A 17,920-nucleotide genomic window follows, 5' to 3' on the forward strand; every position below is an offset into this window, starting at 1 on the left:
GTGTCTGTGTGAGGGTGTGGAAACCCCCCTGGGACTGGAGTTACAGTCTCGAGCTGTCATGTGGGTGCTGGGACTCAACCCCAGGTCCTCTGTGTGGCCAGTGCTCTTAACCGCTCAGCCATCTCTCCAGCCTCCCCAAATCTGATATTTTTTATTATAATGTACTATATATAGATTCAATATCGATTGAAATGGTACCTTTGTGTTGTTCTAATGCTGATAATTGCTTCTTCTATTTTAATTGTTGCTGCATCTGATTTGTAACTCTCATTCAAATCCCATTTGTATTAATGTTCCAGAAAGTGTACGGACTTTGTTCATTTTTATTGCCTTTTAAAATTGATTTTACTATTATTATTTATTTGATTATCACAAATACACATAAGCTTGACTGTATCTACCTTTTTAAAGTTAATATCCAAAGTGCTTTTCTGTGGTACTAAGTGCACTCTATCGCCCTTTGGCTATCACCAGCATCCATCTCTTGGGATCCCTCCAGTTTTCAAACTGCAACTCATCACTCTACAAACCCCTCCCACGCTTCCCTCCTTCCAACCCTTGGCAACCATCGAGTCCACTTTGTGCCCGCTTCTGGGACCTCTTACGAGGGGAGTCCCACCTGAGTGGAACCACACGTTCGTTCCTCTGTGACTGCCTTCCATTGTTATGTGAGTGCCAAGGAGAATTCCATGCAGTTTTGACCTGTGTTTCTCTAACGTCACATGCTTCGAGGGAATCAGGTTGTGGCTTTATAATTTATCCCTTTGGTATACACGCTGTCCTTTTAGTCTTTGTTTGTCCCCTATGACTTTCCTTGGAGATTTCACTTCCAGCATTGTATGCCACTATTGATGTAGGCACTGTGGATTTGGAGCAGGGAATGTGGGGCATATACATGGGAGGGACACGTGCAGCCAGACAGCTCGGTGGCTCTGGCTTTGCAGAGCCCTAGGAGCTACATAGCTACATGTCTATATGGAGTGTATAGGCCGAAGTCACGAAGACATGTCTGTCTTTGAGGCTACAGGTTTCTTTTTGACTTTGTTTTTGTTGTTTGGTTTTTTTCCTGTGGTCAAAATGTCATAAGGTTGGGGATCCCCAGGACACAGAGGAAGCTCTAGATTGAGTTATGTTATGACGCTGAGGGAAGGCAGTCACTTACGGTACATCCGAGGTGAGCGGCGCCTTGATCTGTGCTTAGCTCATGAACCAGGAAAAAAAAATGGCCAAGATTTAGCCTTTACACTTTCCTATGTAGCAATATTATCCAGACCCAGGTTATTTTTAGTTTGCAGTAGTGATTTTTCTCCTTGACGCATAAGATGGTCAGAAATATGGCTCAATTCCATGTGGGGTTCTTCCCACTATCAACTGGAGGCATTGCACTGCTATGTTACTTAAAGTTTACACGTTAAATACTTTCAACATGTTCCCAAACAGAAAAGAAAAACAGGCTATTCAAGCTGATTACTATCCTTTGCTAATTAATGTGCTTTGTTTGTTGTTGTTGAGTTTGTTTTAGAGATGGGATCACTATGTACCTTAGGCTGTCCTTGAACTTGTGGTTTTTCTATCTCCTATGTCAAGAGTTAAGATTTTAGGCCACAGTGTCACTATACCTGGCCAACACGCTACTTTAACCCAGTGAATCATAAGGACTTTATCCTTGCTAGTGTTTTACATAGAGAATGCGTGTCTGTGCCCATCCACGGATTTGCTTGTGCTTCAGTTTAAATAATCCACTTGATTTCCTGGGTCTTCTTATCTGGGACCTTTCCTTTCTCTTCTATGATACACCCTTCAGAATTTTCTTCAGGGTTTCTCCAGTTTTTGTTATGTGTGGAATTTCTTTGCTTTCATTTCCTTTGTTGACAGTTTTTGACAGCCCTTTGCTCAGTCAGTTGAAGAAGCAGGTCTCTGGATGCGTCTACTGCTCCTAAGAAGACAGTTCTAAGGGCCACTTCCGTGTACATCTGTTTCAAAGCATCTCTGAGGAGGCTGCATCCAAGGTTGTTTACTTTCTTAAGAAGTACTTATTTAGGGCTGGAGAGCTGGCTCAGTGGGTTAAGAGCACTGAGACCAGAGTTCAATTCCCAGCACCCACATATTGGCTCACAACCGTTTGTGTGTGTGGATATATATGTACATACATCATCTTTCTTTCTTCCTTCCTTCTTTCCTTCCTTCTTTCCTTCCTTCTTTCCTTCTTTCCTTCCTTCCTTCCTTCCTTCCTTCCTTCCTTCCTTCCTTCCTTCCTTCCTTCCTTCCTTCCTTCCTTCCTTCCTTCCTCTTGAGACAGGGTTTCTCTATGGCTTTGGAGCCTGTCCTAGATCTCCCTCTGTAGACCAGGCTGGCCTTGAACTCACAGAGATCTGCCTGCCTCTGCCTCCCAGGACCAAAGGCGTGTGCCACCAACACCCACCTGAATTTTTACTTTCTCTTATAGTGTGTGTATAAATATATTAACCTAGAAGTTCCATTTATATATTTTTAAAGATGTATTTTTAATTGCATGTGCATGAGTGTTTTCCTGCATGTATGTATGCACACCTTGAGTGTGCTTGGAGCCTGTGGAGGCTAGAAGAGGATGGTGGACTCCTTGGAACTGGAGTTACAGCCAGTTGTGAGCCACCATGTGGGTGCTGGGAACCAAACCTGGGTCCTCTGCACAAGCAGCAAGATCTGTTAACCGATGAGCCGTCTATCCAGATCCTCATTTACATATTTAAAAAATCTGCATAGTAATCTTTCTAGTCTTACCTCCTTAATCATATTTTCTTTCCTTTCAGATTTTGGCTTTTGGAAACAGAGTTTCTCTGTGTAGCCTGGCTGACCTGGAACTCATTCTATAGACCAGGCTGGCCTCCAGTTTAGATATCCACCTGCCTCTGCCTCCAGAGTGCTGGGATTAAAAGCACATGCCACAGCCTTGAGCATGTTTTCAAATGTTCTGATGCAAGCTAAGGCTTTTATTTACATGTCTTGCTAACCACTTCAGTCTAGGCCTGCCTCTACTGTCTGATGCTCTGCTGGCTTCTACCCAGGTTGAATCATTTCGTGGTGTTGGAGCTGGAGATGTCTTTCTTCTACAGGGGTTTTCTTCTAGGGCTTTGAGTCTTGTATGGCTGCTAGTGATATTTACCCTGGCGTAATACCACACAGGAAAACTCTACTGAAATCGCCGCCTCCTTCCTCTGAACTTCTGGAAAGAAATAGTCTCCTAAGGGACGATCAATGCATGAAAGGGCTGGTCTTGATTCTTATCAGCAGGGATCAAAACCCAGATTAACCTAATCAAGAATATGAGCCAGAGGAGAAGGTGTGGTAGCTGTGGCTGCAAGCTTGGGGAGGCAGGGGGCTCATTCCCAGTTTGAGGATACCTTGGGCTACTACAGTGAGTTCTAGGCAAACCAGAATTACATACTGGCACCCGCCTCAATCCCTCTTACTCCTCACAAAGAAAACTTAGTGAAAAAGAAATGTCGCTCTCTTTTTTTTTTTTTTTTTTGTTTTTTTTCCCAGTGCGGTTTCACACAGCCCAGGTTGCCCCCAAACTCCTTACTCAGCTGAGGATGGTCCTGAACTTTTCTTTTACATCCTATGTGCTTGGTGTACCACCCAGCCATTCAGGGCCTCATGCATGACAGGTGAGCATTCTGCCGAATGGGCTGTGTCCTCAGCCTGTTTGTAAACTTTTAAGTAAGTTCTCTGCCATCTGTACTTGGGTCAACTTAAGGAGGGTTTTCATGTGGTCACGGGAGTGCCTCTCACAGGATATGAAGTCTCTCCTGTGATTGGTTACTGAAACATTCCTACAGCCCCACTATAAAGCAGGAGTCCTGGTGAGAGAGGGTGCCGTGCTCATGGACTCACCCACCTGTGAGGGTCATCTGGGTCACAGTTGGGAAGAAACTGAGTGATTGCCTCTGCTACTTCTTCATTTGACAAAACATCCCAGAGGCCGTCGGTAGCCAGGATCAGCACGTCATCTGCTCCGTGCTCATATTTGGAGAGATCGTAGACTCTTACCTGAAGGAAACAGGGAGACGACGATGTGAGAAGGGGCCAGGTGGGGAGATGGTGTGTATGTGGGTGTGTTTTGGTTGTTTTTTGTCTCTAACCAAGTGGCTTCTGACTCCTTGCTTTTTTCATGTCTGGCCTACTATTATTTTTCACAGACGCACTACAAGGTACTTGATCCCCGAGCAAGCTTGGTGGAGTGGGCAGCCTCTTTCTGGGACTTGCTTACAGACATTTAGGCCTATTCACATCTGGGAATGGGGCCCAGGAGGGCTTAATAATTAACAAGGAAGACATGAGTTGACAATCTAATGCCTGAGCTACAGCTGAAGTGACGGCCGGCACGTGGACCTTGCGTGAGCCACGAAGAGCCCGAGGCTGGCCCGCCCAGCTTCCTCTGCATGTATGATGAGACACCCTTTCCCAACTGCTCTAAATACAAAGAGAGAGAGAGAGAGAAAAAAAGGCTCTTTCATTTTATGGAACATTCTGTAGGAGAGATGAGTTCATTTGGGATTTACGAAATGGTTCTCTATGTACTCATTAAGGGTTAAGGAGACATACGTTATTTAGTTCACAATGTTTCTGAAGTCATTCTTTCCTCTGAGGCGCAATGGGTTACAACCCTCCCCCTCCCTCCAGGTAAGGATGAGGTTCTGGTATTACACTTGGGGTTGGCAAACCCCAATCCGGGCAAGTCACAAAAGATGAAAGAAAGCTCAAACTGCCTTTCCTTTGTGTCTTTGTTTGAGACAGGGTTTCTCTGTAGCTTTGGAGCCTGTCCTGGAACTCACTCTGTAGACCAGGCTGGCCTCAAACTCACAGAGATCCACCTGCCTCTGCCTCCCAAGTGCTGGGATCAAAGGCGTGTGTCACCACCACCTGGGCGCTCAAGCTGCATTTCCAAAGCACGCTGTCAGACAAGTTTTACACCTTCTTTCCTCTTGTACCTTGAGTGACAGTGACATTTCAATAATTGTCTAAGAAACTCTTCGCAAAGGGCAGAGCATCTCTGGAAAACTAGAAAGAACTAAGATGCAAGTCTCATTAGGGTGAGCCAGCGAGCACAGTTCTATGCCCACCCTACTTGGACAGGATCGGCGGGGGCATGGAGAGGCAGAGTCTGGGGGTTTGGTAGCCATGCCTTCCTGATTCTGCAGACTCTCCGAGTTTAAACTACTTCAGGCACTGAGGACAAACATCAATTTAATGACTCACCCACTTCCCCTGTCTCAATCCCTTTACCTTGTGTGCCCGGAGAAAGCACTGGGGTAGTTAGTGGAGGGAAGAGGAAAAGAGAATGTGGCATAAGCTGCTGCTCTGGTGTTCTTTCCCACTGGTCACACTGGTGGCATCTGGCCATCTCATAAGGTATAGGTAATGGGATTCTAAGAGGTCTACCAGATGGTTCAAATCCAGCCTTTGCCCTAGAACGGTTTGCCTAGGCCAGTAACATCCTTTAGAGACAGGTCCTATGGGTTAGCAGACAGCCTGGTGTGAGGTGCCTGAAACTAAAGGGATGCTGAGCCCCGGTAGGTGAGCTCAAGTAAAAAGCCACAGGTCCAGCCCCTATGGCCTGAGGATGAGACAGTAACAATTAGCTGATGGCTCAGTACCTGATGGCACCCTCAGGGGAGAACACTCAGTGGCATGCTCTACCAGCTTTTACGTGTGTATACACACACACACACACACACACACACACACACACTCCCCCCTCAAAAGGCATGCTCTGTGTGTGTGTATGAATATATATATATATTTCGCCCCTCAAAAGGCCTGCTCACTTAGGGTTGGGCTGACATTCTAGAGAAGCACTGAGCCTTCTGAGCAAGTGGGGTGGGGGTGGGGATGGGGGGCGGGGCCAGCTAGGTCCAGAAAGGCAGAACTTGAGCCCTCAGATCCCCTTCCTGAAGCCATTCATGTCTTCTTTCCCCTCAATGGGAGGTAACCAACCCCTTCTGCTTTACTTTCTGTGGTTGCTGGCTGTGCTGGAGCCACGCTTCCTCAAACGTTAGTGTGTGGACCGGTCAGCCAGGGAGCCTGAGCACAAGCAGGTGCTTCTTAAGTTTGGAGATAGGCCTTGAGAACCTACAGTCCCAGGGTGATGTCAGAGGGCCAAATACTTGGACCACACTTGGAGTAGCAAGGTCACAGAAGTCCTGGGCCTAGAAATCAAGGCCTCTCTGGACCGTGTCATGCCGGGTGCAATGAGTTTCCTAAAACTCTGGGAAGGGCAATAACTGTCACTCCTGGGCTCCCAACTCCAAGTCCTTGAGAATGGAATGTGTTCAGTGAGAGCTGGCTAGCTTCCCGCCGAGGCTGATTTACCACTAAGTGCTGTGATCCTCTGAGCTCTGCCGAGATGGAGCATGTCAGGGGAGAGGCTTACACTGTAGTTAAGAGGAATTTCCATTCGACTTCCCATCCTTCCTAAAACACATGTTTCCAGGCCTGAAGATAATATCGGTTCAGAATCTGCCATGTATACAGGGTGCCCACGTGGCTTCAAAATTTTTTTTTGCTGGTTCAAGAAGGGGCCGTTTGATTCCTTCTGTCTAAATTAGCCTGCCCCAGTTATCTGACAGAAATCTGGCCAGTGGAACCATGTGGGCTCACACCAACATGCTTGAAGATGCTGCCCTTCAATCTCGCCAGTCAACAATGGGAATCTTCACCAATCCCGTTCACATTCCACTCACAGCTCACTAATGTGGTTTGATTAACCAGCATGGAAATCCCTTTCAATACCACTCTCCACACAATTTTTAAGTAAATAATACAAAGCCGGTAGCTCCCCGAGGCACTCCTCAATTAACAGCCTTTTAGGTTTCTTACTTCTATCCTTTGTTTCCTGCCCTTCAGCCAATTTCCAAAGGACTTTGCCAACTTTCCACTTGCAGCTCCGGTCTTGTACATTAACCTATGATGCAGAACACTCTGCAAAAATGCTTTCAGGAAAACTGGATCGGTGTGCAAGCCAGAAACCAGGGCTTCGGTGGACGGCCTTCCCTCCCCAAGGCTGCTGTGGATGGATCTTCCTCAACCAGAAACCCTCCCAACCCCAAGGTTCCTCTGCTCATTTCCTGAAATGACTCTTCGTGTTCCTGGAACCCTCACATGAATCTAGTGGGCTGGGAGGCTCGACAGAGCTACGACATCTGGAAGACCCATGGGGCGAGCTACAAGGCAAAAAACACCTTGGGAGACCGAGGCTAGAAAACACACCGAGTGCTCGCAAAGGTTGGCCTCCTCGTTCCAACCTACAAAGAAGGGGAGGGAGGAGTAACTAGAAGAAGCCTTGTGTTAAGGAACACACAGACGCTCTTTGACTTCAGAAAGGGGTGTGTCCTGAGCAGCGAATTATTACATGGAAGGCACGGTAAGCTGAAGATGGCTCTTGGTGCATGTAACCTTCGATACGTCACAGCCGAGCAATTTTCCTGTGACTGTGTGTGCGCCCAGGTTCTGTGATCCCAGTGCCACTGTCCAGCAGCGGTAGAGAATATTATTCATATTACACTTCATCCTGTTAGCCAGGTAAAAGATCCAAATCCCAAATGCAGTTGTATGCTACCATTGAATATCGCGATTCCAAATTGAACCAAACCAACCAAGTCTGGACAGCTGAGGGATCTTCACTCGTGGTCTCCTGGCCACTACTACCTCTGGGTGTCGACTGCCGCTAGACAGAGCTGATGGATTCCTCTGCCTCGGGGACCGATGTCATCATCTAACTACAGACCCCTTCATAAGGCACTAGTTTCACAGCGTGACCTAACAGGCATAGCTTGCTGACCCTGACATGCTCAAATAGTTACCAAAGTGCAACGGGCTGTTTATGCAGAAGCGGGAGACGAGAACTTCCTCTTCCTGTGCTCAAGAAACTCTCAGCACGCCAAGGGAAATGAGTAGGAGGACACCAAGAGTCTCGGCTAATGTGCCCTGGATGGACCAAAGTGCGGACAGCTCACAGGATTCTAGCTTTCCAGCATTTAGAGCCGCCCTTACCGTCACCATCAGTGACATCCACGTGACACAGCAGCTTGTGACTCTTCCATACAGCTCCTCCATTTCGTGCTCAGCTGTAGACTGCTGTTCCAGCGTCTGCGTGCTGCGTGTCCCCCTCCCCCACCTTTGCACTGCTGTTACTGATGTTTTGCTGGCATGCTAAGAGATCACAATGCAGCAGGCTGACTTAGGCGTCTTGAATTACGTTAAGAGAAGAACCTGTCAACTTTCCCGCTTGTCCCAGCTCCCTGGCTTTCTCTGGGCTTTTTGTGCTGGGGTGTGACGTGAGCCACCATAGCCTGGCACCTTTCACAGAATCTATGGCTTTATTATCTCAGCAAATCTGCCACACCTTTTCCTCCTGGTGACAAGCTCCCACGGCACTGTGTGGCTTGAAGAGGGCAGTGGCTACTAGCTACTGTTTCCCACAAGTCTTTGGGGCTTTATTTGAGGTAGGCCTCCTGTAGCCCACGCTGGCCTCGAACTCACTATGTAGTTGAAGGTGACCTTGAGATTCTGATATTTGATATTCCTGCCTCAACCTCATGAGCCTAAGAGCTTGGGTCACAGGTGTGCAGCGCCATGCCGGTTCTGTGCAGCACGGCCGTGTTGAGGGTCACACCCAGGGCCGCGAGCAGGGCAGGCAGCAGCGCCCACTGAGCTAGACAGCCCTGTGATCATTTCTCTTTTGAAACTGGAAACCAGTCAAGAAAAAAAAAAAAATCAAATTATGTTGTCTCTGCTCTTCTCACCAAGCTGTAATAAAGGCCACGGGGTGGAGAGAGAGAGAGCGAGAGCGAGAGAGAGAGAGAGAGAGAGTATGTGTGTGTGTGTGTGTGTGTGTGGTTACCTGAGTGGACGTCGTCATCATCACGGCTCTGGTCTCAAGGTGGCAACACCAAGGATAAGCAGCTGGGGGGAAACTGTACTCTGGGAACCGGGGGTCCAAACCCAAAGGTCTCATTCACAGTAACAGTAATTAAGACTCCCCGTAGTGTCTTTGCCAGGAGAGCCAGAGGTAGTTCGCAAGATAAAGACCGCCAAGGGGTGGTGGGAAATAAAAGCATGAAGTCTCATCCTAGCCAATCCGAAACCTGAACTTGTACCAGAAGCAGCAGCCAGCCTTTTTTCTCATGCTCATACGTCTCAAATAGATGGTCTTGAGACTGACACTGTGTCATGCCACTGGGGCGGCATCCAAATTCTTTATAGAGACTCGACCTACACTTCATGTCGCCTGACGGCGGCGGCTGAATGGATTTCAGACCCACTCCTGCCTCAGCCAAATAACTTGGCTTTTTTACAATTCTAAGAAGTGATGCTAGGAATCTAGGCTGGGCTGGGGGAGTACTTGACTCCTCAGGCTGCAGGTGTTAGGGAGGAGAAGTTGGACCCCGCTGGTCTGCCATGGGGGGGTGGGGGGAATTGCAGGGTCAGTGCTTGGAGGTGAGGGGCAGGACTGCTTGGAGAGCTTTTCCTAATTTGGTTTGGTTGCAGGATGAGATTCTGCCGGGCAAGGCAAAGGATAGGCTTGCCTCTTCAGCCTCTAGAGGCTCCCTTTCTGCAATGGAAGGCTGGGAGGAAGTGGCCCACGGGCGTGTTCAGAGCACAGGCATTTTCTGACTCTCCGTCACAGGATGCTTTAAACCTTGGCGTGACTGGCCATGAGACTTCAGGGCACTGGCTGAAAATGAATCCACTTAAGCATCACAAATACTTTGGCTGTTCAAAAGACCCAAAAGGACCTGGCTGTTTGTTTTGGCCGTGGGTAGTTCCACATTTGAAGTGTACCACAGATGCTCTTGAGGCGTTTTTCATCTCTTCTGTCTCCTAAGTCCACAGATAAAACAAAGGCGTGGCTCTTAGAGAGTGGATAAGACTTCATAGACCCGAAAGCTTCAAAATCAGCTACACTATTTGACAGTGTTAATACAGCCTGAAGTTATAGCCAATGGTGCAGCTCAGAATTCTCTACTGAGAGCCAGGTGTTGTGTCTCATGCCTGTCATCCTGGTATTTACGATGCGGAGGCAGGAGGATGGATAGGAGTTTGGGGCCAGCATGGGTACAGAGGGAGACTTCCTAAAAAAAAAAAAAAAAAAAATTCTAAAAGCTGAAAATTCCCAGTCACCACCCTAGACTTAACGCAGCACTTCTTAAACTGTGGGTCACGACCGACCCCATAACGAAATGTCGAAGTTGTGAACGATCTGGCAACAATAAACGGTTTGGGAGTGCACAACATTGCAAATCTCATCCAGAGTTGGACCTGTAATTAATTAATCTAAATTGCTTTGCAGCATACTCATCCCTCCTGTATCGAGTCACTCCACGGCAGCCTTAGTCCTGAACATACAGTCTGTGCTCTTACCCAATAGACACTATCACACCGCACACGCCACTCAAAATGCCCGAAACCCCACAACCCAGATTCGACGCTATTCTGTGCTATGAACGTCGGGGTTTGTGTTAACTATACATGTGGAGTGTTCTGCTCGTGTACAAACATAATGGCTTAATTTTCAGTATTTTCGTGCCGTCGTTCCTCAGCGTGTAAATGTCAAACTAGTGTATCTTTGGATTGCATGGTAGTATAATACTCGACTATAAAAACTGATGTTTGACATGCTGACTGGAATGTCGTAAGAGACTGCCATGTAAGTTTCAGTTTGGAGGGAGGCAGAATTGCTAACAATTTCTGAAGCTGCCCTAAACCTACTTCTGCTGTTTTCTTTACTATGCATTTATGTGAAGTATTATATTCTCAAGACTCTAAGGTCAAAATATTGATCAACTCTGGAAACGCTGAAGATATCCCATGCCCTGGAGTGTTCACAACTTCTCTGTGTGTGTATATGATGTTATGTATATGTCACATGAATGAAGGTGTATGCATGCCATGATGTGAACACGTAGATCAGAGGACGTGGTGTCAGTCCTCAAGTTCTACTTGGTTTGAGACTATTTTATGCCACACACACACAAAAAAAAAAAAAAATTTTTTTAAAGTATCCTTTTGAATATAAGGGAACCCACTCTTCGTGAGACCTAACAGCTACATAATTTTGGGAATTCTCACTCTTAATGAAAGAAATAATAGCAATTATAAATACAAACTTAAATATTCAAGTAAATGCTCATTAGGGATGATGACAATGATGATGATAATAATCCTAGCATTTGGGAGGCAGGGGCAGGTGGGATCTCTGAGTTCGAGGTCAATCTGGTCTACAGAGTGAGTCCTAGAACAGCCAGGGGGGCTACACAGAGAAACCCTGTCTCAAAACCATAAACAAACGAAACCAAACAAAAACCAACAAGAAAGTCCTAACAGATTGCTGGAAGCTTGTATCGTAAACCTCCCTGTGAGAACTATACAAATACAAAGTTGTGCCTGGACTGCAACCTCGCCTTTTCCTTTCTATCTAGAACAGGCTACATTGTCAGAACTCACAGGGCCTGCTCTGAGACGAAGTCCCCTATAGCTGAGCTTAATTAGCTTCTTTGTGAATCTGCTTTTACACAGCAGATTAGATTTCCTTTCTTAATTCACTAAACAGCCAACTCATCAACTTGTATTAGTTTGCTCCTCATAGATGGCTGGCCATTACCCTATCAAGAGTTCATGGTGGGGGATGTGGGGGGGGGGAGAGTGGGGTGTGGTTCCATGCACGGGTCTCAGAGATTTCCTCTACCATCCATCCACATGTTACAGTGGCATGGGATGGAACTTCAGAAACGAGCGCTTCTGAGGCTGTGAGATGCTGCCTAGGACCCTTCAATCGCTTGCTCTTGAGACACTCTGCTGGGAGCATCTAAGACCATTTGGGTTCACCACATGCTGCCGCCAGGCCTGAGCTAAACTCAGCTGAGAGCCCGCACTAACTGTCAGCCTGCTGAGCCACCATCTTAGACTTCCAGCCTAGCCTTGTCTTCAGAGCCAGCCAATCAGCATTTGAATGGAAGCACAGGAGGGATCCTGGGGGGAACCACCCAGCTGGACCCCAGTCTATGGATGGCAGAATCATAAACACCATTAAAGGGAAGTTTCCAAAGTGGGTTGTTTACAGTCAGCAAAAGGCAAAAAGGCAGCGGTGGTGGTGCACTCCTTTAATCCCAGCACTCGGGAGGCAGAGGCAGGAGGAGCTCTGTGAGTTTGAGGCCAGCCTGGTCTACAGAGCGAGTGCCAGGACAGCCAGGGAAAAACTCAAGCCCGCTCTCAATGGCTCTCAACCTTCCTACTGCGGTGACCCTGTATCACAGTTTGTCACATTGTGGTGACCCTCCAACCAAAAAGTTGTTTTCATTGTTACTTCATAACTGTAATTCTGATACCGCCACACATTGTAACGTAAATATTTTTGGAAATAGAGGTTTGTCAAAGGGGTCAAAACCCACAGGCTGAGGAGCACTGCTCTATCTGCCTTAGGATGGACACTGAACGATCTGGGATTTTCTCTTTGGTCTTTGCCCACGTGTTACACTCATTTCTGCTTCTGCCTCTTGGCTGGTAAATAGTAAGAAAGTTATCTCTTAGTGGGGCTAAGAACATTCTAGAACCGTCTACGGGGTCAGCTCAGCCAGGGCTGGGGGGAAGGAAGAAGTCCATTGTCTGCTTTCAGGGTTACCTGGGATTCCTGACCCCAATCTCTACTAATTAGGAAGTTATGCTGATCCTACACTTTCATGTCCATTTTAAGAACTGGTTCAGAAAACTCAGAAGGAAAAAGCATAAGAGCATTTTTCTTCTTCAATGGAAATAATTCTTTTTCTGCAGGCAAGAAAGCGAAATGTCTCTCTCTCTCTCTCTCTCTCTCTCTCTCTCTCTCTCTCTCTCTGTGTGTGTGTGTGTGGGGGGGGGGCACAGTAGTAGTATCATACCAGGGCCTGACACATGCTAACCACACGCCAATGCCATGGGAAGGCAGGATTGTCCCTTTAACCAACGAACCGTACCTCCGTCCCTGTGCCTAATTAAAACAAAACTTTGTTTCACTCTGTAAATTGAATCAAGCATCAGGAGAGTTCTCGTTCTATTACAGGAAAACAAAAACCTCCCGGATATGACTCCTTTAGCTTTCAACCCCAATTCTCTTCCTGACGGCTGCAGCGTTCCTGCCTCCAAGGACTGCCCTGTCTGCTGCTCCTTACCCCTGCAAGAGCTCCTCCATCACAAGCCGACATGCCCTTGCTGCTTCAGGCCCACCTCTGGGCCTCTGTAGTAATCAGCCTCATGATACTAAAGGCCCTTTACCGAATCTTGCAGACACAGCCACTCTCTAGGGCAAGCTTCATTTCCCTCTGAGCACCCTCTTGCTTCCTTCTCGTCTTGCTTACTCTTTCTCTCCTTTATCTGAGCTGCCGTTCCTTAGGAAGCAAGCAACAAGACTGATAGCTAGTGATTCTTTAGCTAGTATTACCTCTTAGCAGCCTCAAATTCTAATTCCTGTGGGACATGACCCCCACTGCCCCCCCTTTTTGAGACCTATATATAGCCCTGGCTGCCCTGCAATTCCTGCTTAGACCAGCCTGGCCTCCAAGTCATAGACGTCCACCTGCCTTTGTCTCCTGAGTACTGGAATTAAAGGACTGTACTACCATGCCCAGTGTGCATTAGGGAAAAAAAAGTTTTTCCCTCTCTAGCATCTGAAGATAACTACCCCTTTAGAAGACTTGAAGACATCCATGGCATACAAACATTATTCACCTCTCTAGACTGTGCTCATGTAATCATAGTACGCTTTCCTTGCCATGGCCCAGCCACCTCCCCTTCTCATGGTAGCCTAGAATTATTTCCTTATAAATAGACCACAGAAGCACACAATAGAAAACCATGCTTTCCCTAAACGGACATTGTAACGTGGCACGCAAAAAGCCACCAGGAATCAGGAGACCATGGATGTTAAAATGTAATTGGAAGGGCCGTAAATACCCTCCGTGTTTGCTAGGGGAATACCAGTACCTGCAAACACATTCCCTTTCAATGTGAAAGAGGTCACAAGACGTGCCTAAGTATGCAACAGCCTTCGAGAAGCCGGTAGGAAACATTACTGACAGGCCTCATGCCAGCAACATCACTGATACTCTAATTTGTTCCTCCCCATAATCCACCGGTCCACGCCACGCCCCACGATGGAGAGGCACCCAGGGTGATGCTGGAGGTTGGGGTGGATCTCAGACTCAAGCTCTTTGTCTTTTATGGAAAGGGTTGTACTGGATAAGGAAAGGAATATTATCTAGATAGATAGATAGATAGATAGATAGATAGATAGAGAGAGAGAGAGAGAGAGACAGAGAAAGACCTTTCCCAGGAATGACCTGAACGAGTGACTTGGAGTTATAAGAAACAGCTGACAGACTCCTAAAAGCCAGAGAGGAACGGAGCAGGGAGAGAGAATGGCCGAGCGAGGAGACAGGACCCCCGGTGGCGTGGGGGAGGGAGTTGGCTCTGCAGGAGAGCCCCCACACAGAAAGGCCTTGTTCTTCCAAGAGCCCAAACTGGGCCACAGCCTTGGAGTGGCAGCGGAAAGGAAAGATGAAATTAGGAACCCTGACTCTCCACTGGGCCTGTCACAGGCTCAAAGCAGTGGAGAGCCCAGAAACATCTGGGAGCTGAGGCCCTCGGCTTGTGCCAAGCTGTCTGGGAAACAGGACACACTGTGTGTGCTTGGCTGGAGGTGGAGGTCTGTTGGAAAAGAGGGCAATGGGGAGGCCTGGGCGCTAGTGCCCCAGACTTAACAAACCCTCTCCCATCTGCATGCATGGTTGCTGTGGCCCAGAGTAGCCTTGAGCTTCCTAATTAGGCAGGAGGAAGACCTGGCTGGAGAGCATCGGGGAGGGGCTGCAGCCCACTCAGCCCCACAAAGAAAGCCAGGTGCCGTCAACCAGAGAGTGAACTGGCCCCCACGCTTCCCCCCAAGCCTGCTGCTAGCAGCTCCCTGCTCCCGAGGCAGGGCCTCCTGTGGAATTCGGGTCTTGGCCAGAAATCTCTGCTTTAGACCCCAGAAGGTCTGAGGGAGGCTCAGGAAACCTGGCGGCTGCTCCTCAGGTTTGGCAAACTCAAGATTTTTCCAGTGCCTTGTGTTCAGCAAAACCAAAGATGTGTTTGGCTAGGAAGAAAACCCTTCTCTAATTTTTAAACCCCTGTGCATTTTTTACATAAATTTGATCCACATGGTTTTGATTTATTTATATTTAATTCGTCAAATCAAATTAGGAGTTACAGTGATGAATGGGAACAATGGTAATTTCCAAGAAGGTTTTTGAGCCCTTTTTCTTAGAATTAAATCGCATTTCTTCACCTCCTCCCCCGCCCTCCCAGCCCGGAGTCTTTAAAACTACCAGACTGAAGTGGATTTGAAATTTAGAACCCAAATGTGAAATAAAGAATCCATGCTTGGCAGAGTCTAAGCTTAGCAGGCAAATATTCGGAGGAAGGCGAAGTCACAGGGCTGGAGGGTGGGGTGGTTCGAGAGAGGAGGGGGAGGTAACGAAGACAGGAAGGGAGCCTGTAGTTCTTCATTAGATGGCTTAAATAAATTAACTTGCCTTTCTGGGATCCCAACAGAAGCTGCCTAGCCATTTCTCTCTTGGGTATGATTTTATCACCATCCCCTTGAGTAAAGGGTTTTAGCCTTAAGGAACTGAGACTGGGGGGCGGGGGAGGGCGGCACAAGGACACAGAGTATCTTCTCTATCTGTTCTAACCTCTACAGTAGTCGGTTCAAACTGTTCCTCTTCTAATGGAACCCTCCCCCTTCTCCTGACTCGGGCGAAGGCCCCTCCATCTGGAAACATTTAAAATATGTATAACAAATTTAATCTTGTGCAGGAGATCTTGGTATATACACTACACATCCATTAAGCTAAATTGCAGGCACGCCATCGTATTTTACACAGTTCTGTCTGGCCTAGGTTTACATACAGAGGCCATTACTGTCGTTCCCAATTACCCTTCCCTCTACGCCGTCCTCTTCAGCTTTAGTCTGAGGTCAACAGTATTGCTCTGAGAAACTCTAGCCACTGAGGCAATAAGAGCAAGGGTTCATGTTAAAGACAGAGGTGTCCTCTACTGAGCCCTAGAACCCGTTGAGTGGCTCTGACCCTAAGCTGTCACTAATTAGATGTGGTTGTAAGTGCAGTTTACTACACGACCATTGTAAAACCGTGGGGAGTTACTGTATTTTCCTAAATGCCAGTGCCCTAGTATACAGCACGGGCACAATAACTGTTGACATCACTGCTCTGGTAGGGATGAGACGCTGCCTGTAAAATCCTAAGTCTGCTGGATGAGGAGACAGACACTGGAAAGGTACAAAGTTTCAGGTAAACATGAGAGAGCCGTTTCTGACACCTAAACTGAGCAGCCAACAATCAGGCCCTCGGATCCCCATTCTGAAAGCCCTTTGCAGAGCCTGCAAGACAAAGGGCAGCACTGTGGCTGGCTAAGGCAGGCCACCGTCCTTCCAACCACACAGCAGTACCTGCCTGTGTGCACGGGGGAGGGAGCCGGAGAAAGGAGTCTTAAGGCTACTGAAAGAGCAAAATGCTTAATTAGTGTTTCCTGCAATCCCCAGGGAGGCTTCCCACAAAGCACAAAGGTGCCATTTAACACGTGGGATGAAGGCCTCCCCCCCCCCACCCCCAGGGGGAAAGTACGGTTTTATGGGCCCAGTTACAAACCCTGTACTCAGTGGAGTTCAAAGGAAACAAAGTTCAGGGTTCAGAATTTATTACTTTTCTCTGTGGAGAAGCAGTTTTAACAATAATTCCCGGGTCCTGATGTTGGCCAGCGTGGAGGGATTTGGAACTGCAGGGTACTTTGGACATTCTGTCCATCTGTGGTCCTTGCCAAGTTTCAGGAGCTCAGAAAGAAGACACCTGTTGGCTCTGGATGTGGGCTGCTACCAATTTTACTAAGGCAACCTCACCTACAACCCCAGAGTCTATAGGGAAATATGTCTTTCACGCCTAATGTTTATGCCTGGAAACTCCCAATGCCAACAAGATCAAAACAAATTATCCTTGTTCGGAGTCCTACAGAGGAACTGGGCCTGGCTGACTGTCTGTGCCCACAGAGGATAACGGAGCCCGGCACATGGTCTGAAGGGCAAACAGTGGGCCTGGAACTCACTCATAGCCTTTGATAAGAGGTGAGTGGGCCCATCAAGAACTCTCTACAGTATAGATGTGGGTGTGGGGCTGGGTGGAACGATGCTCCTAAGTAGACAGCAGACTGGGTACCACTGGGTAAGGTAGAGCCTCACATCTACAATCCTAGCTGGTTGGGAGTCCAAGCCAGGAGGATCATAAATTTGAAGCCACCTTGGGCAATACAACCAGACCCCTGTCTCAAATTCCTATACTCCGCACACACTAGGCCGTAGTATGTGTGGAGTATATCTCAGTGGTAGAGTATGCAATGAACTGCTACCTCTAATATACAACTTTCTCCTAATCCCAGCACCCATTCTAGGGCAGAACAACCAGATTGAACTATGGATATAAATTCTGGACATTTCCAGTGTAACATGGCACTTTAATAGCTCATTTTTCACAGTATGGCAACCAATGCTGGTTTCTGACTTGCTGACTTCTCCCCCAGAAATCGGGAACTAAAGTTATCTCTCCCGAAACCTCCTCTGAGGCTAGAAGAGTGAGCATTTGTAGGAAGGAGCCTATCCCCACACTTTTCTTGGAGGAGATACCCATGAGGCCCTATCCCTAGCTGAAGAGCTACCGGGAAGCTGGTGAATGTTAGGGGACAGAAAGTCATTTTGCTTTAGGGGTTACGATCCCTGGTATGCTGTTCATCCTAGAAGATGACCCAATACCTAAGTACATCCGGGCAACACTAATGGGACTCAGTGGGTTATCTAATAAAGGAAACA

The 17,920-nt window shown here is 47.6% G+C and overlaps 1 protein-coding gene across 1 annotated transcript in view; it reads right to left on the reverse strand.

The window, feature by feature from the left end:
* The window catches only part of Ppm1h (protein phosphatase, Mg2+/Mn2+ dependent 1H), a 224,580-nt gene that overhangs the window by 12,049 nt on the left and 194,611 nt on the right, over window positions 1-17,920 (reverse strand). Inside the window, exon 9 of the mRNA XM_051176161.1 lies at window positions 3,878-4,029. Within this exon, the coding sequence (XP_051032118.1) occupies window positions 3,878-4,029 (152 nt within the window). The remainder of the gene's footprint in view (window positions 1-3,877; window positions 4,030-17,920) is intronic.

This window comes from Phodopus roborovskii, unplaced genomic scaffold (genome assembly GCF_943737965.1).
Source record: "Phodopus roborovskii unplaced genomic scaffold, PHOROB, whole genome shotgun sequence".
In the NCBI taxonomy this organism is placed as follows: Eukaryota; Metazoa; Chordata; class Mammalia; order Rodentia; family Cricetidae; genus Phodopus; species Phodopus roborovskii.